Raw genomic sequence first — 19,965 nt, 5'->3', positions numbered from 1 at the left:
TGAGTAAACTATATAGAAACATTGAAACAGACACATTGTGGGGCTGTACACAAGCAGTTATATGATATAAATAAATAAGGGTGGAGGGGCTATGGTCATTTAGGGTGGGGATGGTAATTCCACTGAGACCAAAAATATAAATAAAAGGAAAGACTGAGATATTGATCATGGGATGGCAGCAACATAGTTGATCAATAGCAGCGTCACAGTGACTTCCAGCTGTACTAAATCCAGTTTGACTGTTGCTTTGTGGAAGTCTGTGCTTCACCATTTTGGAACAGTTCTTGTGTTTTGAATTTCAAGGACAAAGTGTTAGCGAGTCGGTGCAAGATCCTGCATTGGGACAAGCCGCAGTGTGTTTTCTTCTTCCAGTGATGACCCTCAAAATGAAGATGAACTCAGTTTAGCTCCACAGTGAAATTTCAAACCAACATACGCACAGTTGGGAATCTAATCTTATGTAGCAGGAGAGCCATGAGCAGAATGATGGCGCTCGAGAAGAAGAAACTCGTTTCCTCTGAGTGCAGTAGTAGAACGTCTCGATCATACATCACACATATATACATGTTACTTTCAAAACTCTTGTTTTACTGAATGACATGAAAGCGTTGACATGATTTCATGTGTTTTGGGTGCAGGCTTCACTCTGGCCAGCGTGTTGAAGAATGAATCCGTTTTCCAACAGTTCCTGATCAAGAACCTTTCCTTGTCTGACTCCATAGCCAACCTTCTGCTCAACACTCCAGTGAGCCTCGCAGAGGTGATTTACCATTACTAACAGAAAGTCTTCACTCTGTTTGGTTTATTCAATTCATCTCAGCTCAGGAAAATTGCTGTTATTTTATAATATGTCACGCGACTCTTTTGGGTTTGTTTTTTCCGAGGTGCTATGGTCATTTTTCCCATCCCATTACAAAATCAATTTAAAAAGCAGCCAACGTGCAAAGGACAAAACCTTCATAATGCCCAGAAGGCAGTTACAAAATAATTACAGTAGGTAAAAGTCTGGGAAGGTAAACATGAATCTTCAAGACTTTTTGAAGTTTAAAGAAATGAAAAGGATAAATCCAAATATAAAGTTGTAAACTAAATGATAGGTGATGCTCAAAATTCATCAAAAAGTTTTTGTGATGCTTTTGAATAATCATACAATATAATCCTGAATTAAGTGAAGGGTTGGATGGCATTGGTGCAGTAAACGCATGAACAGCTGTTGCTTAATGTTTGTTGTAATCATTGTGTTCTGCTTTGATGAGAAACTGCAGTTTCTGTATCCACCAGATAACTCATCCATATCACCTGAAACACCTTCTCAGTTATTTCAACTACTATTCAGACAGTATGTTGTGCTGGTGTGTTCATGAGTACATTGTTGCATTGTTAGCTTTAGTACTTTAAAGAACTCTGTTAGTGTCCTGAGAGGGAGTCAGAGGATGGACAGCTTCCTTCAGTCAGGCATTAGCATGTGGCTACAGAGGGGAACTGGATTCCAGTAATACACTGGTCTCTAACTCTTAAGAAGGATCTGCACTGCAGGGAATCCAGTTAGCTCACACAATACTCCTGCAAATGTGTGTGCAATTAATAAGCTAGTTTAGAGCAAATGTCTTTAAGCCAACCCAGCTTCAAGTGCTGGATTGAAGCTGGAAAGAGCAAAGAAATATCCCGAGATCAAACGTCCATTACAAAGTTGTTCAGTAAAGATGGATCGCTGGTCGTGTCCACGATCTGTGCAAATTACACCTGTGAAGACTTGGCTGTGAAGCCCCTCCTCTCAGTCCCTCCCAAACATGCCAGAGGAGTTCCACGGAGCATAAAAAGAAACTGTTTTGCACAAAAGTAAAAATAAATAAATGTATAAATGTATTTTAAAAACAACATTTTTGTATTATTAACGTTTGCTTTTTAAGTTGTATCTTATCCTTCTATACCAGTTTGTTTTCCAATGCCAAAATCAAGTCACACAATTCTGGCCATCAGTTTGTTTCCTGACGTTCAAGCACACAAAGGCTCTGCAGCACGAGAGTGATTGGAAACACACCAACAACTCCACGGCTGAGTGGTTAAAAAACAAAAGGTTTTTGAGTGGCTTAGTCAAAGTCCGTACTTAAATTTGGCTTGACGTTTAACGGGCCTTTCATACTCAAAAACCCTCCGGTGTGGCTGAATAGAAAGCACTAGAACAGTGATCCAGAAACTCCGCAGTGACTCGCTGACAGTTTTGTGTGTGATCTGTAGGTTTACAGCCTTATCGTCGGTACACATTTCGGAGATGGCGGAGGAGCCCACAGCTGGATTCAACAGGCCAAGGGCACCACACAAAAACCTAGAGACAGAGTCCTTCAGTTAGAAGTAAGTGCTTCAAGACTTCAAGGCTCATGTGGGCAACGACAGTGAGACCTGGAGGGGTGTAACTGGGAGGAATGGTCTGCCTTATCTGCACCCAAGCGGTGTTGTATTATCTGACTTCTGTGCAAACAGTTTGTCCATAACGAACACCATCTTCCATCATTACGGTGTCCATACGTGCACATGGCCCCAGGACATCCTAGGCTGCAGCTCAATGATCAATTTTGTAATCGCATCATCAGGTCTGAGGCCGTATGTTCTGGAGCAGTCATTCTCAAACTGTGGTACGCATACCACTGGTGGTACGTGAGCTCCCTCTAGTGGTATGAGGGACGTTTCCCCCAAAAAATTAAGATGAAATAAAATACCATGTTCTGATTTTCGAAAAATTTAGTCGTACAGCTCTGCTATCACTTCCAACATGAATTAAGACTAAACAGCAGTGGCTGTTTAGTCAGTAGGGTTACTGAGGTTGGGCTAGCTGGGCTAGCTGCTTCACTGAGTGAATGGGTTAAATGCAGAGAATAATTTCCCTACAGGGGATTAATAAAGTATACAAAAAAATGTGTTACATGGTGGTTAGCTACAGAGCTGCTGCCCCAGCATGTAACAGCATAGAGGATGGCAAAGATGGTCACAAAGATGATGTTTTAAACACTTCAGCTGCCTCAGAAAATAGACACGACTCCGGCCCGTCCTGTAAAGTGCAGTGGTGTTCTAAACCCCGTCCAGTTTATTATCTATGTGCACTCCAATGTATTTATAGTCCTCCACAATCTCCACATCAACTCCCTGGATTGTAACAGGGTTCAAGGTTTCCTGGTCTTCCTAAAGTCCACAGTCAATTCTTTAGTCTTTCTACTCGCACCACGTGACAAAGGAGTCAACCACAGCCCGGGACTCCATCTTATCAACCTCAGTGATGCATCCAGCCATCCCAGAGTCATCAGAAAACTTCTAAAGATGGCAGGTCTCTGTGCAGTCTCCAGAAGTTCTCTGAAGGATGCTTGACAGACCTGGCGCAACTGAACGTATAGTGACGGTGCTCTGGAAACACCAAGCAGAGGCCTCGGTCCACAAGATCTTCAACTTGCACCTCCGGAACAGCAACAACAGCGTTCTGAGAGAGACAGGGGACACTGAGTCCGAATGGACCATATTCAGCACCTCCATTGCTGAGGCTGCTGCACTGAGCTGCAGCTGCAAGGTATCTGGTGCCTGTCATTATGGTAACTCCCGAGCTAGATGGTAGACACTGGAGGTGAAAGGAGCCACCAGGCTGAAGAAAGAGTCCTATCGGGCTTGGTTAACCTGTGGGGCTGGAGGCAGCCAGGAGGTACCGGCAGGCCAAGTGGAACGTGGCTCTGGCAGTGGCTGAAGAAAAAGCTCGGGGGTGGGAGGAGTTTGACGAGACTTTCAGACTGCCTCAAGGCAATTTTGGCAAATTGTCAGGTATCTCAGGAGGGGGAAGCAGTGCTTTATCAACACTGTGTTTGGTGCTTTTAACATATTGTCACACTGTGGAAGGAAAACTTTGAGGACCTCCCTAATCCCTCTGGCACGTCCTTCATAGAGGAAGCAGACTGCGGCAGTTAAACAACAACTTGGAGGCAGAGCCCCTGGGGTCGATGAGGAGTATCCTGAGTTCCTGAAGGCTCTGGGTGTTGAAGGGCTGTGCGGGTTGACACGCCTCTACAATATTACTTGGTAATCCAGAGGCAGTACCTCTAGATTGGCAAACCAGGGTGGTGGTTCCTATCATTAAACAGGGAGACTGGAGGGTGTTCTCCCACTATAGCACCTCAGCCTCCCAAAGTTCTTGAAAGGATAATCCATCAGTTTGTCAAACTTCAGATACAGGAGGAACAATGCGGTTTTCGTCCGGTCGTGGAACACCGGACCAGCTCTTTACCCTCGCGGGGATATTTGAGGGTGCATGGGGGTCTATCCAACCAGACGACGTATTTTGTGGACTTGGAGAAGGTATCAGACTGTACAAACGAAAAAGTAGTCAGTCTGACCTGTGTCCTGGAGAAAACTCCGACTTAGATGAATTCCCTAGCATGAGTAGTGGTCACATGTAAGCAAAAAAGTGTATTTGAATTGGCTCGGGACAAACCAATTGCTACCATCTCATATCACTTCTCCAGCTTATGATTCTTCTGTTCCCCCAAATTTATCAGCTGTATTAGCATCTACCCCAGTCCCCCACCAACCAAGGCGGACACACAGACACCCTAAAACAGCAGCTGCAGCTCTCCAGGCCCCAGGAAGCCACCACAGACAGTCCCAGAGACCACCTTCATCCACCGGCAAGGCGACAGGGAGACAGAACCTTAGCCGACCACGTGTACTAATGGAATTGCTCAGTGGTCCAGATAAACATCATCCAGTTGGTATTTTGAGGAGGCAGATATTCTCTGCAAACTTATGTGATCTAGGAGGAGATTTTTGTACTTCTTCAGAATAGTTTTCTATTCTGAGAGAGAGACCGGTGCATGATCACTGATAGTTTCAGGATAAATCTGAGTGCCTATAATAGCCTCATCATGGAGCTGCTGACTAAAAAGTAGTAAAGTAAAAGTGTGAGTGGTGTACTGGATGACCCTGAGAGAGGTCAAGGTCAAATTTATTTGTATAGCACATTTCCAGACAAACAATGCTGCACAAAGTGCTTAATAATATAAAATGCCATTAAAAGAGACAATGTAAAACAATAATAACAATATCATACAATGATAGGACAATAAAATAATTAAAACAATAACTAAGAATATTAAAATAAGACCAGAATGCTTGGGTCATAGTGTGTTAAAAGCCAGGGCATACAAATGTGTCTTTACTAGTGATTTAAATTTGGTCAAGTGTTTGTGCAGATCTAATATTTATGGGGAGACTATTCCAAAGTCTGGGACCTGCCACAGAGAAGGCTCCATCACCACGAGATTGAGACTAGTCCGTGGCATGGAACGCATTAATCTTGAGCTAGACATGATGGTTTTTCCTGGAGCATAAACAGAGAGGAGCTCAGACACGTAAAAACAAACAAGTGAAAGTTTAAATTGGATCCTGTAGGAGACAGGAAGCCAGTGTAGAGAAGCTAAAACTGGAGTTATATGCTCTCTCCGTTTGGTACCAGTTAGCAGGCGAGCAGCTGGATCTGAAGACGATGGATGGAGGCCTGGTCTAGACCAAAATACAATGAATTGCAATAGTCCAACCTGCAAGTAAGGAAAATGTGAATAACACATTGAAAGACGTTAGCCGGGAGGTCTGGCTTTACCTTGGCCAGCTGTCTTAACTGAAAGAAGCAGGACTGAACTGCTGCAGTCACCTGCTTATTCAATTTAAAAGAACCATCAAGGTAGACGCCGAGGTTTTTTACATGTGTTTTACAGTAGGAGGAAAAGGGGCCCAGAGAGCTATCAAAAATGACAACTTCAGTTTTATTTTCATTTAGCTTTAGAAATTTAATGAAATGAAATGCTGTACCGTGAGAAGATGGAGCCCAATGGCAACAAATAGAGGGCGAACAGGGCAGGGCCCAAAATAGAGCCTTGAGGTACACCGTATTTAAGAGGGGCTATTTTGGATTTATGGGGGCCCATATTGACATAAAAAGACCTTCCTGACAAGTGGAACCGAAACCACTTTAGGGCAGATCCCTTTAAATCTCTTAAAGCATGATGGGACACAGCCTGTAGCAAGGGACGTATTAATTAATCTCAGGATAAAAGGCCCGACAGTATTAAAAGTGCTTTTAAGCAAGCTTGGGGGGAGACAGTCAGAGGGGCAGTGTGATGATCTTAGGTTACTAACTACCGCAGTCAAGTCATTAAGGGAGACGGGATCAAAGACAGCTGAGCACACAGGAGAAAGACTCGGATCTGAGGCAGCAGACGACGAGACAACAGCCCTGATGGATAGAACCTTGTTGTTAAAAAATGCTAAAAAATCATCACAAATACTTGGTGAAGAAATGACTCCAGCATTATCACGTGAACTAAGAAAACGATTAAGGACATTAGAAAGTACCTGAGGCCTGTGACTGTTTACTGACACCAAGTTTGAGACAAACTGTGTCTTTGCAGTTTTTACAGCTTCTTGGTGAGCAGAAAGACGAGAAAATCTATAGAGAAACGTGCAATCTGTCCTTTTTCCATCTTTCGGCACGTCTATAGTCACGTCTAAGGGAGCGCGTATGTTCATTCAACCACGGCTCTGATAATTGCTTAGTGCACACAGTCCTAAACGGAGCAATCGAGTCCAAAATATCGGTGCAGGTAGAATGAAGAATGTCCGAAAGGTCCTCAACACTTTTACAGGTGGAGTTCATTATTCCAGAGTCCCTAAAGGCAGCAGAAAAAGCGGCGCTGTTAGAGCATTAAGCGCTCGCTTTTTGTGCGCTGGGGCGCACGGCTTATCTACCGAGCAGCGCAGCGTTAGAGTGAACAACACAGGAAGACGATCAGAGATGCACAACTCAGATATTTCCGTGATGCACACATCCAGCCCGCGGGAAAGCACCAAGTCCAGTGTGTGACCTTTTTCTTGCCTCTGAGAGGGATGTGAACGCCACATCGCAAAGACCAAAATCACATGTGTGTTGTTTGAGTGTAGACTGTCAGTTCCTCTGACTCTTGCTGTCAGAGTGAAGGTGAAAGTGAAGAGAAGAAGGTATGAAAAAAGGAGGGGTCATCAACATTTGGCCCATATATACTAACAATAAACAGATCCATATTTTCAATACATATATAAATATTAATACTTGCCTTCTGTGTGTGTGTGTGTGTGTGTGTGTGTGTGTGTGTGTGTGTGTGTGTGTGTGTGTGTGTGTGTGTGTCACACACAGCCTGAAAGTCCTTATGAAGACTTTACTGACTAACGTATCAGGACCTTTGGTCATGTAAAGTGTTTCTGTTGTTCACAGGACAGCCTCTTAACTGCATCCACACTTGAGGACCTCACCTGTGGGGACAGGTCCTCTGAGCTGAGCAAGATTCTGCTGGTACCTGAGAAGCAGCGACCCGTGATCCAGGCGTATCGCAATTCTGTGTGTAGCGAAGGGGCGGAGCAAAAGTCAGCACGCTTCAGGCAGCTGAGCCTGGAGCTGAGAAAGCAGATCAACACGCAGAGTGTCACCGAAAAGGTAACATGGAGGACATTGTCCATCAGGCCATTTTTAAACATTGGTATAGTTACAGTTATCATTGAGAAATAATATTGTTAACTATATGCATGTTTTTCATTTCCAAGACCTACTCTACTTACTGTTTTGAGACCTCCAGCCCTGGAGTTTAGGGATAGGAATTGATAGGAATTTAGCGCTTCCGAATCCATTATCGATATCACTTATCGATTTGATTCCTTATTGATTCTCATTGGCTCCGTTTTCAGAGTACAATGATTGCTAAGCAGTAATAAAGAAATTACATTGATGCAAATTAATTGCATGAGAGTCTTTCTGCTTTAGAAACATGAACAGGTAGAACGGGAGTTTGCAGCCTAACTGCTCATCAGCTTGTTACCTGTTGAAGTTCAGGGTCTGGCTGCTGGGGTCGGCATTCACTTAGCTTTCACTCTGGGCTCTTGGCTAGCTTAGCATTAGCATGCTGTCTGTGCAGAAGCTTGCAAAGAACCAAAGTTGTGTTAGCAACATAATGCGGTTGTTTATGTCCTGGATGCAGTTTTCCACTTTACCATCATGCTGTCGTCCTTTGGTGCAATAAAACTATATTTCTATATGCACTCTGTAGACTGCGCCTCTGTTTTCCTCGTCTGACACACGAACTGATATTAGCTGATTGTAGAAGGAGTGCACGAACTGATAAGGGGAATCATTGATAAGGCAGACTAACAATTCCAAGGAACTGGACTTCTAGGGACCGGTTTCCTACAAGAATTTGCTCTCGACTCCCATCCCTACCTGTGGTAGTCTAATAGTTGGTGCCCGAGCACTGAAATTGCAAGAGCCCTATTGTATCCTATTGTATCTGATCCATTTAGTGCGAAACCCCTATTCTGTCTGCTTCATTCAGTTTTAGGTCTTCAGCACAAAGTGCAGAGGCGTTATTGTGTCTGCTCCGTGGATTATTATTATTTTATGGAATGAATCAACGTTCTAAAGTCATGACCGTGTGTGCACATGCTTCAGTAACAGAGAAAATGTTCATATTTTACAGGTTTCACGTACTGAGACTACAGGATGCTTTTTTTGAACTTTTTGAACTATATTTGCTCAGTTTCACATACATCATCCATCTGGACCAAACCTGTCATATGGGTCCATCCCTGAACCCAGTACTATGTTAGCTTTTAACAATAGTCACAGCACCACATAGTGGTGACAGAAACTGGTTTCTCAATTGTCAAGTCTGTCAAAAACTGGGCATGCTTGAGTCCAAACTGTCAGACGTCTAATATTGGTCACTATTGTGGCGCCACCTAGTGGCAACAGAAAATATGCAGTAGATTATAATCATCATCCCATCCATCCATCCATCCATCTGTCCATTTTCTTCCGCTTATCCGAGGCAGGGTCGCAGGGGCAGCAGCCCAAGCAGAGAAGCCCAGACCTCCCTCTCCCCAGCCACCTCCTCCAGCTTATCTGGGGGAACACCAAGGCGTTCCCAGGCCAGCCGAGAGATATAATCTCTCCAGCGTGTCCTGGGTCTGCCCCGGGCCCTCCTCCCGGTGGAACACCTCGCTCAGGAGGCGCCCAGGGGGCGTCCTTGTCAGATGCCCGAACCACCTCAGCTGGCTCCTTTCGATGTGGAGGAGCAGCGGCTCTACTCTGAGCCCCTCCCGGATGGCTGAACTGGATGCGTGCCTCATCTGATTCCCACTGCTTCACACTCGGCTGCAAACCATTCCACTGCGAGCTGGAGGCCATCACTCAATGAAGCCAACAGAACCACATCATCCGTGAAAAGCAGAGATGAGATTCTGAGACCAATCAAGTGAAGCCTTCCACCACTTGGCTGCACCTAGAAATTCTGTCCACAAAAATTATGAACAGAATCGGTGACAAAGGGCAGCCCTGGCGGAGCCCATCACCCACTAGGAACGAGTCCGACTTATTGTCCGACTTATGTTGGACCAAGCTCTCGCAACGGTTGTATAAGGATCGAATGGCCCGTAGCAATGGGCCAGACACCCCATATTCTCAGAGCACCTCCAACAGGACAGTCTGAGGGACACGGTCGAATGCCTTCTCCAAGTCCATGAAACACACGTAGACTGGTTGGGCAAACTCCCATGCACCCTCAAGTATCCTTGAGAGGGTAAAGAGCTGGTCCAGTGTTCCACGACCAGGACGAAAACCGCATTGTTCCTCCTGTATCCGAGGTTGGACTAACGGACAGACTCTCCTTTCCAGCACCCTGGCATAGACTTTCCCAGGGAGGCTGAGGAGTGTGATTCCCCAGTAGTGGGAACACACCGTTCGATCCCCTTCTTTGAAGATGGAAACCACAACCACCACCAGGTCTGCCGATCCAGAGCTACCACCCCTGATCTCCATGGAACATTGTAGAGGCGTGTCGACCAAGACAGCCCTACTATAACTAACAGTACTTTGTAATTTGATCTGTATCTTCTAGGTTATACACTACAGGTAAAAAGTTTGGACACACCTACTCATTTAATGCTTTTTCTTTATTTTTACTACCCTTCCTACATTGTAGATGCAAACTGAAGACATCAAATAGGGAGGGGCCAGCCACCCTTCGGAGGAAGCTCATTTCTGCCGCTTGTATCCGCGATCTCATTCTTTCGGTCACTACCCACAGCTCGTGACCATAGGTGAGGGTAGGGACGTAGATCGACTGGTAAATTGAGAGCTTTGCTTTTACACTCAGCTCCCTCTTCACCACGACGGACCGGTGCTGTCACTGCAGCCGCTGCACCAATCCGTCTGTCGATCTCCCGCTCCCCCTCCGCGAATCGCTACCTTATCGTGGTGGAGGGGTTTGTGTGTCCCAGGGATCCCAGGAGCTATGTTGTCTGGGGGCTTTTGCCCCCTGGTAGGGTCTCCCATGGATGAGGGACCAGACAAAGAGTAATTCAGAAGACCCCTATGAAAAGACCATCGAGGGAACAGTTCACCCTGCCCGGAATAGGGTTACCGGGGCACAGCCCTGGAGCCAGGCCCGGAGAGGGTGCCCGAGGGCAAGCGTCTGGTGGGCTGTGCCCGAAAAAGGGACATAGGCCCATCTTCCTGCAGACCCACCACCTGCAGGAGGCACCGAAGGGGTCGGGTGCAATGTGAGTCAGGCGGACCGATTCCCGGCTACCAATACTGGCAATTGGGTAATCATCATCCCATGTAGGTGAAATTTTAGTTGGTGCTTCAACACGATATAGATCAGCAAGACATGCAATAGTGAGTATTCTCCATTGCACCTAAAAGTGCAAGCACCTCATTGTATCCGGCCGGTTTAATATTAGTCAGGGAAATGTTTGACCTTTGTGAGGACCTAAACATGTCCGCTATGGGGAAAAATAGTAACATAACAGGAAGTCCAACATTTTGATTTTAGTCATTTTATCATTAGGATAATGATAGAGTCAGCCAATCAAGTACCCAAAAGCAAAGGAAGTAACTGTATGGCAGGAACTGGAGACAACCTAAACCACATTCTGCACTCACTACGTCTAAAGATTTTAGAAACCAGTACTGTGATCACCCAAAGGGGGATTTGGCTAGAACCTGGGAGGAGCAGTGCAGAGCTCTTAAATGGATGTAACGTCTGAAGATAATTAAAGTCTCCGATCGTATATAACTGGTTCCACATATAAGTGTGCATGTGTGACCCCCATAACTAGCACCTTTGCTCATGTATCTTGGGCTGGCCTCTGCCTCCTCCTTTTAATTGATGTGTTTTAAGGTTTTATTCTGGTACCTGTGATTTCATGTAATCTGAATAAAAACCTGCTGAAAGTGTATTTTTTTTAATACAAATTATATATTTATATATATTCAATATTAAGGTACTAAGCTCAATGCCATATTTAAATGCCATACGTATAAAATAATAGATGTCTGTTAATTAATTTCTATTTTATCATGTGTGACAAGTATTTTGGGCTTCAGTCTCAGTTTATGCAAATTGGAATTATTTCAATCAAATGGAGGATGCTTTAATTAATTTTGCTTTATCCTGAGGCTAGGGAGAATTAAACCTTATTTAAATATTTACATTTTGGATGATTAAATCTCTATAACTTGCTATTGTGGATTGGTAGTACTACTTGTATTTAGACTGTGATCTGAACGGCACGTTTAACTGGCAGATATAAGTTTTTTGTTAGTCATACTAAGCGTGGGTGTGGACTCTTCCATCTGTACGGTTTGATTTGATTTTTGTCTGGATCCTTTTCTTTAGTTTGTAATTCTCTGGGAACCATGAAGACCCAAGCTGCTGCTACAAGTTTTTTTCACTGTCCAGGAGTGTGAATGTGGACTAGCAGCTCTGTCATTGAGGTCAGCGTGAGGTTGTGTGGGTCCAGTTTGCAGAAAGACCAGTTGATGCCTGAATGTGAGTCAAAGAGGCACACGACTACAGAACAGACTTTGTTACTTACACAAAGAGTTTCTGAAAGTCGGCCTTGCGAAAGACAGTTGTAACAGTACTGTGTGGTTCTCTGCCCCGAGACACCCACAGTGCTGTCAGATGGTAAGCATGTCTATTATAGTCTACGCTTCATAATTGTCTAGCAGCCTTTGGACATGCATTTGAAATGCAATAAGTCTCCTAATCAGCTAGAAATATTAACAAATTTACCATCTAGTCAAAGGAAAGAAAAAGCAACTAAAAGCTATTAAACAATGACGATGTTCAAAAATTTAAATAAACATGCATTGAAGTCAAAGTTAGTGTTGAATCATTCCTTAATTTGTAGAAGCACGAAGACTTTACATTTGTCTTTGGTTGAATATAAACTAGGGCTGAACGATATATCGCATTTGCGATAATATCGCGACATGATCAAGTGCAATTTTCTAACCGCAAAGGCTGCGATTATACTCTGGACATGTCCAAATTCATGGGCTGCATCCTCCTGAGGCCGCATTTGTAGACCGATTACGTCACAGCGACGCGCCGAAGGCTGTCCAAATTCGTAGACTCCTCCGAATGTAGCCGACAAATGCGTCCTCCTTTTCCCCGAATTTGAAGGATGGGTCGGGTGTGTCCTTCGTGGCCTACCATATCCCAGAATTCATAGCGCGGCCCAGCCAAACTCCAGTTTCCAGCAATGGCGGCCGCTACTAAGTTTTAAAATTACTCATACTAATCTTTCTGGGTCACAAAATAAACTTTTAACATATTTTCAGGCGAGAAAGTAGTTGTGTAAACATCAAATATCTGCTCGGTTTATCAAGATATCCCATATTTGCAAAAGTGCTTCGACGTTTTCAGAGGCGTCTGCTACCCACCAGCTCGACAGCTAGCCGGGAGCTCGAGGGTTACTGATGCGGCCGAGAACGGCACAACTCCTGGCACATCATTTTCAGATCACCGCGGAGTTTCGCTGCTCGGGTTAAACGTAATATATAAGTCACTTAGACAACCTAAAAATGTTATTGTTGGGCTTTTTTCAGTGTTTTGTTTGTTCGTGAGTAAATCTGTTTGGCTGAGATTAAAGTTATTCGATTAGATAAAATAAAACTTTATTAATCCCCCGGGTGGGTTCCTCCTTGGTTTTCACACAGCTGACTAAACGTCAAACAGAAAACTTATTAAACAGAAGTATGAGACAGTCGAGAATTTACACCAGTGTCTGGTTATATTTTAGATAGCAAGAAGCAGACGGCCGAGTTTATTAAACTCCACCGAGACAGCGGTGACGCTAATCAGAACTAGACCGTCCAATTTCACGCCTTTAAATTTTAAAGGCGTGTTTGTGTGTGTGTTTATACAATTGCTATTATGTTTGCACTTTATGTGTAATGTTACTGACTGCAGAGATCAGTAAGATGTGTGTATTTTTTATTTATTAGTTTTATTTATTTAATATTATTTTTTAATTGAATGACTGTCTAGTAGTTCACAGATGTTGAAAAACTGAGTGTGGTAAAGCCACTGATTTTGTTTATGTATATTTCTGCAATCTGCACATTGTACTGACTTTCATTTTAATGTTTACACCAGGGTTCCTTGTCAGCACTTTATGCTCAGATGTTTGTAAGCTAAAAATAAACTATTGTGTATGTTCAAATATACTGTTGTGATTGAAGAAGTTAAATAAAAATGTCAGTCATCAATTCATGCATCACCTCATGTCATCATAACAGAGGTCTGTCTTCCAGGAAAGAACAGTTTAAAATTAATGTAATATAGTATTGGCCATACTATATGATGTATTGCTTGTCTTTGTTTAATAATACAGAAGACAAAGACCTTAAAAAATAATCGCATATCGCATCGCAATCGCAATATTGGGGCAAAAAATCGCAATTAGATTATTTTCCATAATCGTTCAGCCCTAATATAAACCTGCTGTAATGATCGTTGTTGAGTCATTTTTGTTATCTGCTTGTGCTACTTTTTGAAGGAACAATCAGATTGGTTATTATTGCCAACATTTTGGGCTGCTTCTTCTTCCAACTGTTGTTTCAGTTGGTCAGTTTCTCTGTTTAACTACTAAAAGCTTCTGGACCTGGTTCAGTGTAGTTTCTTCATCTTCTCTCTATGGTTGAGGTGAGTTCATTAATCATTTGACAGATTGTTATCATTGTCACCAGAAGATCTCTCGTTATCCATATGAGCAACAGGCAACTTAAACAGGCTCGTTATAAGGAAAAAAATTAACCCAGAATAATGCAGCTCACGTGACCCCAAGTGTTCGCAAACCCACTGGTTAATACCAGGAGGTCCATGCCTTATCTTACCCATCCGGCATTGAAGACAGCGGGGAGACTGCGCACAATGCTTTTAGTGAGAGGTAATCGAGAATATATGCTGACTGCACCTGTGCTGCTAAATAGTGAAGTCAGTGGTCACCCTTCCCTTTTGTTTGACTCTTTGGCCTTGAGACATCCATCCACATGTGTGTGGAATATCTGGATGCCTGTGTGCAAGCCCACATCCATGTCTACAGTCAAAGTCGTCCCCTTCCTGGCCTCATTATGTCAAGATTGGTAATCTTGGTAACAGGTAATCTGCCACTATATTACACTTGCTGATGGTGAACCTAAAAGGCTGACGTGAGAGTTACCATTGTAACAGGCAGCTGTTGTAATTCTGTTCGAATTGATCCAAGTGGCTGCTTGGTGGTCAGTTTCCAGATCAAATTCCTATCTACACAAATAATATTGGAGTTTCTCCAGTGCCCACTTAATGGCCAAGGCTTCGTTCTTCACAGTGGAATACATTGTGTCATGTGGGTTCCGGCCAAGATATAGGACTGGATGTTCTTTTCCATGGTCTCCTCGGGCCAGGACTGCTCTAGAGTGATCTGTGGAAGCATCAACAATCTTCAGCTTAAGTCAGGACTCCTGCAGAGAGGTCTGAATCTGAATCAGAATCAGAATCAGAATACTTTATTGATCCCTGGGGGAAATTATTTTTTGTTACAGTGCTCCATTTTAAACCAACATTAAGACAAGACAGACAATACGCTAACTAAGAATAGTACAATATATACATATATATACATACATACATACATAAGTCACTCATAAATAAATAGTTGGAAAAGAAACATGTGTAGCTGTAGCAGCAAACAGTGTGTTAGGTGGATGCGTTGTACAGGGAGATGGCCACAGGCAGGAATGATTTCCTGTGTCGTTCAGTGGTGCTTTTCGGTAATCTCAGTCTCTCACTGAACGAGCTCCTGTGACTGACCAGCATGTCATGGAGTGGGTGGGAGGTGTTATCCAACATTGTCTTTATCTTGGACAGCATCCGCCTCTCCGACACCACCTTGAGGGAGTCCAGCTCCATCCCCACAACATTGCTGGCCTTACGGATCAGTTTATTAAGTCTGTTGGCATCTGCGACCCTCAGCCTGCTCCCCCAGCATGCAACAGCATAGAGGATCGCACTGGCCACCACAGACTCATAGAAAATCCTCAGCATTTTCTGGCAGATGTTGAAGGACCTCAGTCGCCTCAAAAAATAGAGACGACTCTGGCCCTTCCTGTAAAGTGCTGTGGTGTTTTTAGCCCAGTCCAGTTTATTGTCAATGTGTACTCCAAGGTATTTATAGTCCTCCACAATGTCAACACTGACCCCCTGGATTGAAACAGGGGTCAAGTGTTTCCTGGTCTTCCTGAAGTCCACGATCAGTTCCTTGGTCTTTGCCACGTTGAGCTGCAGATGATTCTGCTCACACCACGTGACAAAGGAGTCGACCACAGCCCGGTACTCTGTCTCATCATCCCTGCTGATGCATCCAACCACCGCAGAGTCATCAGAAAACTTCTGAAGATGGAGGTCTCTGTGCAGTGGCTGAAGTCTGTGGTGTAGAGGGTGAAGAGGAAGGGGGAGAGGACAGTCCCCTGTGGTGCCCCTGTGTTGCTAATCACCTTGTCAGACACACACTGTGGGAGACGTACATATTGTGGTCTTCCTGTCAGGTAATCAACAATCCAGGACACCAGAGAAGCATCCACCTGCATCGCTGCTAACTTATCACCCAGGAGGGTCGGCCTGATGGTGTTGAAAGCACTGGAAAAGTCAAAAAACATGACCCTCACAGTGCTCGCCGGCTGGTCCAGATGGGTGTAGACACGATTGAGCAGGTAGATGATGGCGTCCTCTGTTCCGAGACGAGGCTGATAAGCGAACTGAAGGGGATCCAGATGTGGTCTTACTATGGGTCGCAGCTGGTCCAGGATGAGCCTTTCCAGGGTCTTCATGATGTGGGAGGTCAGTGCCACGGGCCTGTAATCCTGGGGGCCACTGGGACGAGGCGTCTTTGGTACAGGGACGAGGCATGATGTCTTCCACATCACCGGGACCCTCTGCAGACTCAGACTCAGCATAAACAGTTTATGAAAGACTCCACACAGCTGGGGGGCACAGGTCTTGAGGACAAGGGGACTCACTCCGTCTGGTCCAGCAGACTTGCCTGAGTGAAGTCTCCTCATTTGCATCTCTACCTGGTATTGAGTGAAGGTGATGGGTGGGGGAGGGGTGTCAGGACTCTCACAGGAGGCAACATGTGAAGAGAGAGGCTGGCACAGTGGTGTGGCTCTGGGTTCCAGGCTGACTGCAGGTGAGGTTGTGGGGGTGGGAGCAGACACTGTGGTGTCGAATCTATTGAAAAACAGATTCAACTCATTGGCTCTATTCTCACCTCCCTCAGCTCCCCTGCTGTTGGTTGGCCTGAATCCAGTGATGGTCTTCATGCCCCTCCACACCTCTCTCATGCTGTTCTGCTGGAGTTTCCACTCCAGCTTCCTCCTGTAATTGTCCTTAGCCTCTCTGATCTTGTCCTTTAGTAACACCTGGATCTTCCTCACCTCCTCTTTGTTGCCCCCTCTGAAAGCCCTCTTCTTGTTGTTGAGGAGGGCTTTGATGTCCTTAGTCACCCACGGCTTGTTATTTGGGTAACAAATGTCTGTTAACACATAGTGAGTGAAAAAGGTGACTGAAAAGGAAAAACTCAGTTTGAAGCCTAATCTTGAAAGTAGAGATAGTGTCTGTCTCCTGAATCCAAACTGGAAGCTGGTTCCACAGAAGAGGGGCCTGAAAACTGAAGGCTCTGCCTCCCATTCTACTTTTAAATACTCTAGGAACAACAAGTAGGCCTGCAGAGCGAGAGCGAAGTGCTCTAATAGGGTGATATGGTACTACAAGGTCATTAAGATAAGATGGGGCCTGATTGTTTAAGACCTTGTATGTGAGGAGCAGGATTTTGAATTCTGGATTTAACAGGAAGCCAAAACAGGAGAAATCTGCTCTCTCTTTCTAGTCCCTGTCAGGACTCTTGCTGCAGCATTTTGGATCAGCTGAAGGCTTTTCAGGGAGTTTTTAGGACATCCTGATAATAATGAATTACAGTAGTCCAGCCTGGAAGTAATAAATGCATGAACTAGTTTTTCAGTGTCACTCTGAGACAGGATATTTCTAACTTTAGAGATGTTGCACAAATGGAAGAACGCAGTCTTACATATTTGTTTAATATGTGCGTTGAAGGACATGTCCTGGTCAAAATGACTCCAAGGTTCCTCACAGCGTTACTGGAGGCCAAGGTAATGCCATCCAGAGGAAGAATCTGGTTAGATATTATATTTCTAAGATTTATAGTAACTTCAGTTTCGTGTAAATTTGAGAAAATTAGAGGTCATCCTGGTCTTTATGTCTTCTAGATTAACTAATTGGTGTGTGTTAATTGACTTTGTGGATAGATAAATTTGGGTATCATCTGCACAGCAGTGAAATGTGTGCTATGCCTTCTAATGATACTGCCAAGGGGAAGCATCTATACATTTTTGGAGTACACATAGATAATAAACACCAATGCACTCTACAGGAAGGGCAAGCGTCGTCTTTATTTTCTTAGGCAGCTGAGGTCTTTTAAACATCTGTTGGAAAATGCTCAGGATTTTCTATGAGTCTATTGTGGCCATGCTATCCTTCGTGAGGTTGCATGATGGAGCTTCAGGTTGAGGGTCGCAGATGCCAACGGACTCAAACTGGTCCGCAAGGCCAGTAATGTTGTGGGGATGGAGCTGGACTGCCTTAAGGTGGCGTGGGAGAGGCAAATGTTGTCCAAGATAAGGACAATGCTGGAAAATACCTCCCACCTACTCAATGACGTGCTGGCCAGTCGCAGGAGCACGCTCAGTAAGAGGCTGGGATTACCCAAATGCAGATTTAACAACACAGGAAATCATTCCTGCCTGCAGTAGCACTGCATTGGTACAAGATGATAACAGTGGAGAATTATACCCTTTAGTTAGTTACAGCACTTTCAGAAAGACGTCTACTGTGAGAATATCTGTTCTCAATGTTGTGTAATCTCTTATTGTAAATTTATTAAGAAGTGATCAGAGAAAAAAAGGACATTAGGGAATGTTGTTAAATATTCAGTTTCTATGTCAGAACAAGATCTCTATTGTGATTAAAGTGGTGGGTGGGTTCTTTTACATTTTCAGAGAAGCCAATAGAATCTAAGAACATATTAAATGCCATGTTGAAGCTGTCATTACATTGGAGATTATGTATCGGAATTTCAGGAGCGGGACCACGCCTCCAAACGTGCTCCTTCCGGTTGTCATCTATATAGGTTCCCCCCAGTTCTGCAAACTGTTCATTCTCGTTTACGTGCAAACAGGGTCCATTCTCGGCAAATACCTTTAAACACAGCTCATCTCTCAGGAGTAACGTAGTTTTACAATCACCATCTCGACCGTCAGCGCGTCAGACGGCACCAGGTTGCCAGGTACCTTTCTCCTTCATTCGCAAAAGCAGCAGCAAGCTTTTCGACCATCGGGTTGCCAGTTTGCATAGTTAAGGAAAAAAATAAAAGGGCACAGAGTTGCCAGTACTCCTTCCCTCCATAGCAAATGCAGCATACTTCGGCACTGAGTTGCCAGGTTCCCAGCCTCTTCCATCCTTGGCTAAACTCCGTAGCAAACGTCGGCACCGGCCAGGTTCCTTGATCCCTCATTCCTGAAAGCAGCAGCAGCTTCGGCAGTTGGCAGTTGTCTGCATAGACAAATAAATAAAAAGGCACCGGGATGCCAGGTTTTCCTTCATCCCCCATTTGCATGCAGCATCTAGCGTCCCTACTACCGAACTGCCAGTTTCTCCACTTCTATCATTGCAAGCAGCAGCAAACCCTTCTAGCACAGTGGTGTCAGGGTCTTGCTATATCTGCCATGTGCAAACCGCAGTGACAAGCTTCTTACCCCTGAGTTGCCAGTTCCTGTCCATCCATCAGGGCTAAAGCAGCAGAGAATCCTTCTAGGTGGTTCCTTCTATATCCATCATTCGTAATCGCAGCAGCAATCTTCTTCGACCACGTTGCTAGTTTCTCAGCATCCGTTATTCCAAAGCAGCAGTAAAACCCCTCTGGCACTAAGATGACAGGTTCTCTCTTTATCCCTCATTCGCAAATGCAACAGCATGCCTCCGGCACCGAGATACCAGTTTCGCTGCCATCTTTCCTGCCTTTGCAAAACAAAGGTGAACCTTTGTGGCACCGAGATGGCAGGTTCTGTCCTCTATCGCTCCTTCTAAGACATCCAAACTGCGTCATGCGCATAATTCTTCATAGCGTGCCTTCACTTCTCATGTGCTTTCACCAGCATCATCAGGCATCCACCCTCGACACAATCATTTGAGACCGCTCTCTAAGTCGACTCACGGTTCTGACTGCGTCTGAACGACTTATCATCTCCCATGAAGTCCAGTGGACTCGCACTCTGCTCTCGGACGATTTTGACGTTATTATAGCAGAGATTATTTTCCTCTAATCAGTCTTTCAATTCATCAACTCTCCCCAAGCTGGTGCTGTCACTTCTGTTAATTCAGAAATCAGCTGAGGCGTTATTGCTACCTTATCTGAAGTAATTAACCAGCTAAGCACCCCCTCTCCATCTTCTACTCAAAGACAAGCTTTTTGAGGCGCCGAGCCCTACCTCAAATCTCAAATCCAGCA

General features: G+C 44.5%; 1 protein-coding gene across 1 annotated transcript in view; it reads left to right on the top strand.

Moving 5' to 3' along the window:
• abca2 (ATP-binding cassette, sub-family A (ABC1), member 2) overlaps nt 1-19,965 on the top strand; it is a 114,530-nt gene that overhangs the window by 23,130 nt on the left and 71,435 nt on the right. Inside the window, exons 5-7 of the mRNA XM_085293258.1 lie at nt 639-760; nt 2,239-2,352; nt 7,280-7,498. Of these exons, the coding sequence (XP_085149384.1) occupies nt 639-760; nt 2,239-2,352; nt 7,280-7,498 (455 nt within the window). The remainder of the gene's footprint in view (nt 1-638; nt 761-2,238; nt 2,353-7,279; nt 7,499-19,965) is intronic.

The sequence above is a fragment of the Mchenga conophoros genome, linkage group LG12 (genome assembly GCF_057382185.1).
Source record: "Mchenga conophoros isolate Kocher_MC1m ecotype Shallow Benthic linkage group LG12, M_conophoros_male_GT1.1, whole genome shotgun sequence".
Lineage (NCBI taxonomy): Eukaryota > Metazoa > Chordata > Actinopteri > Cichliformes > Cichlidae > Mchenga > Mchenga conophoros.
The sequence above is the reverse complement of the archived record's forward strand: the minus strand, read 5'-3'. Positions and strand labels throughout refer to the sequence as shown.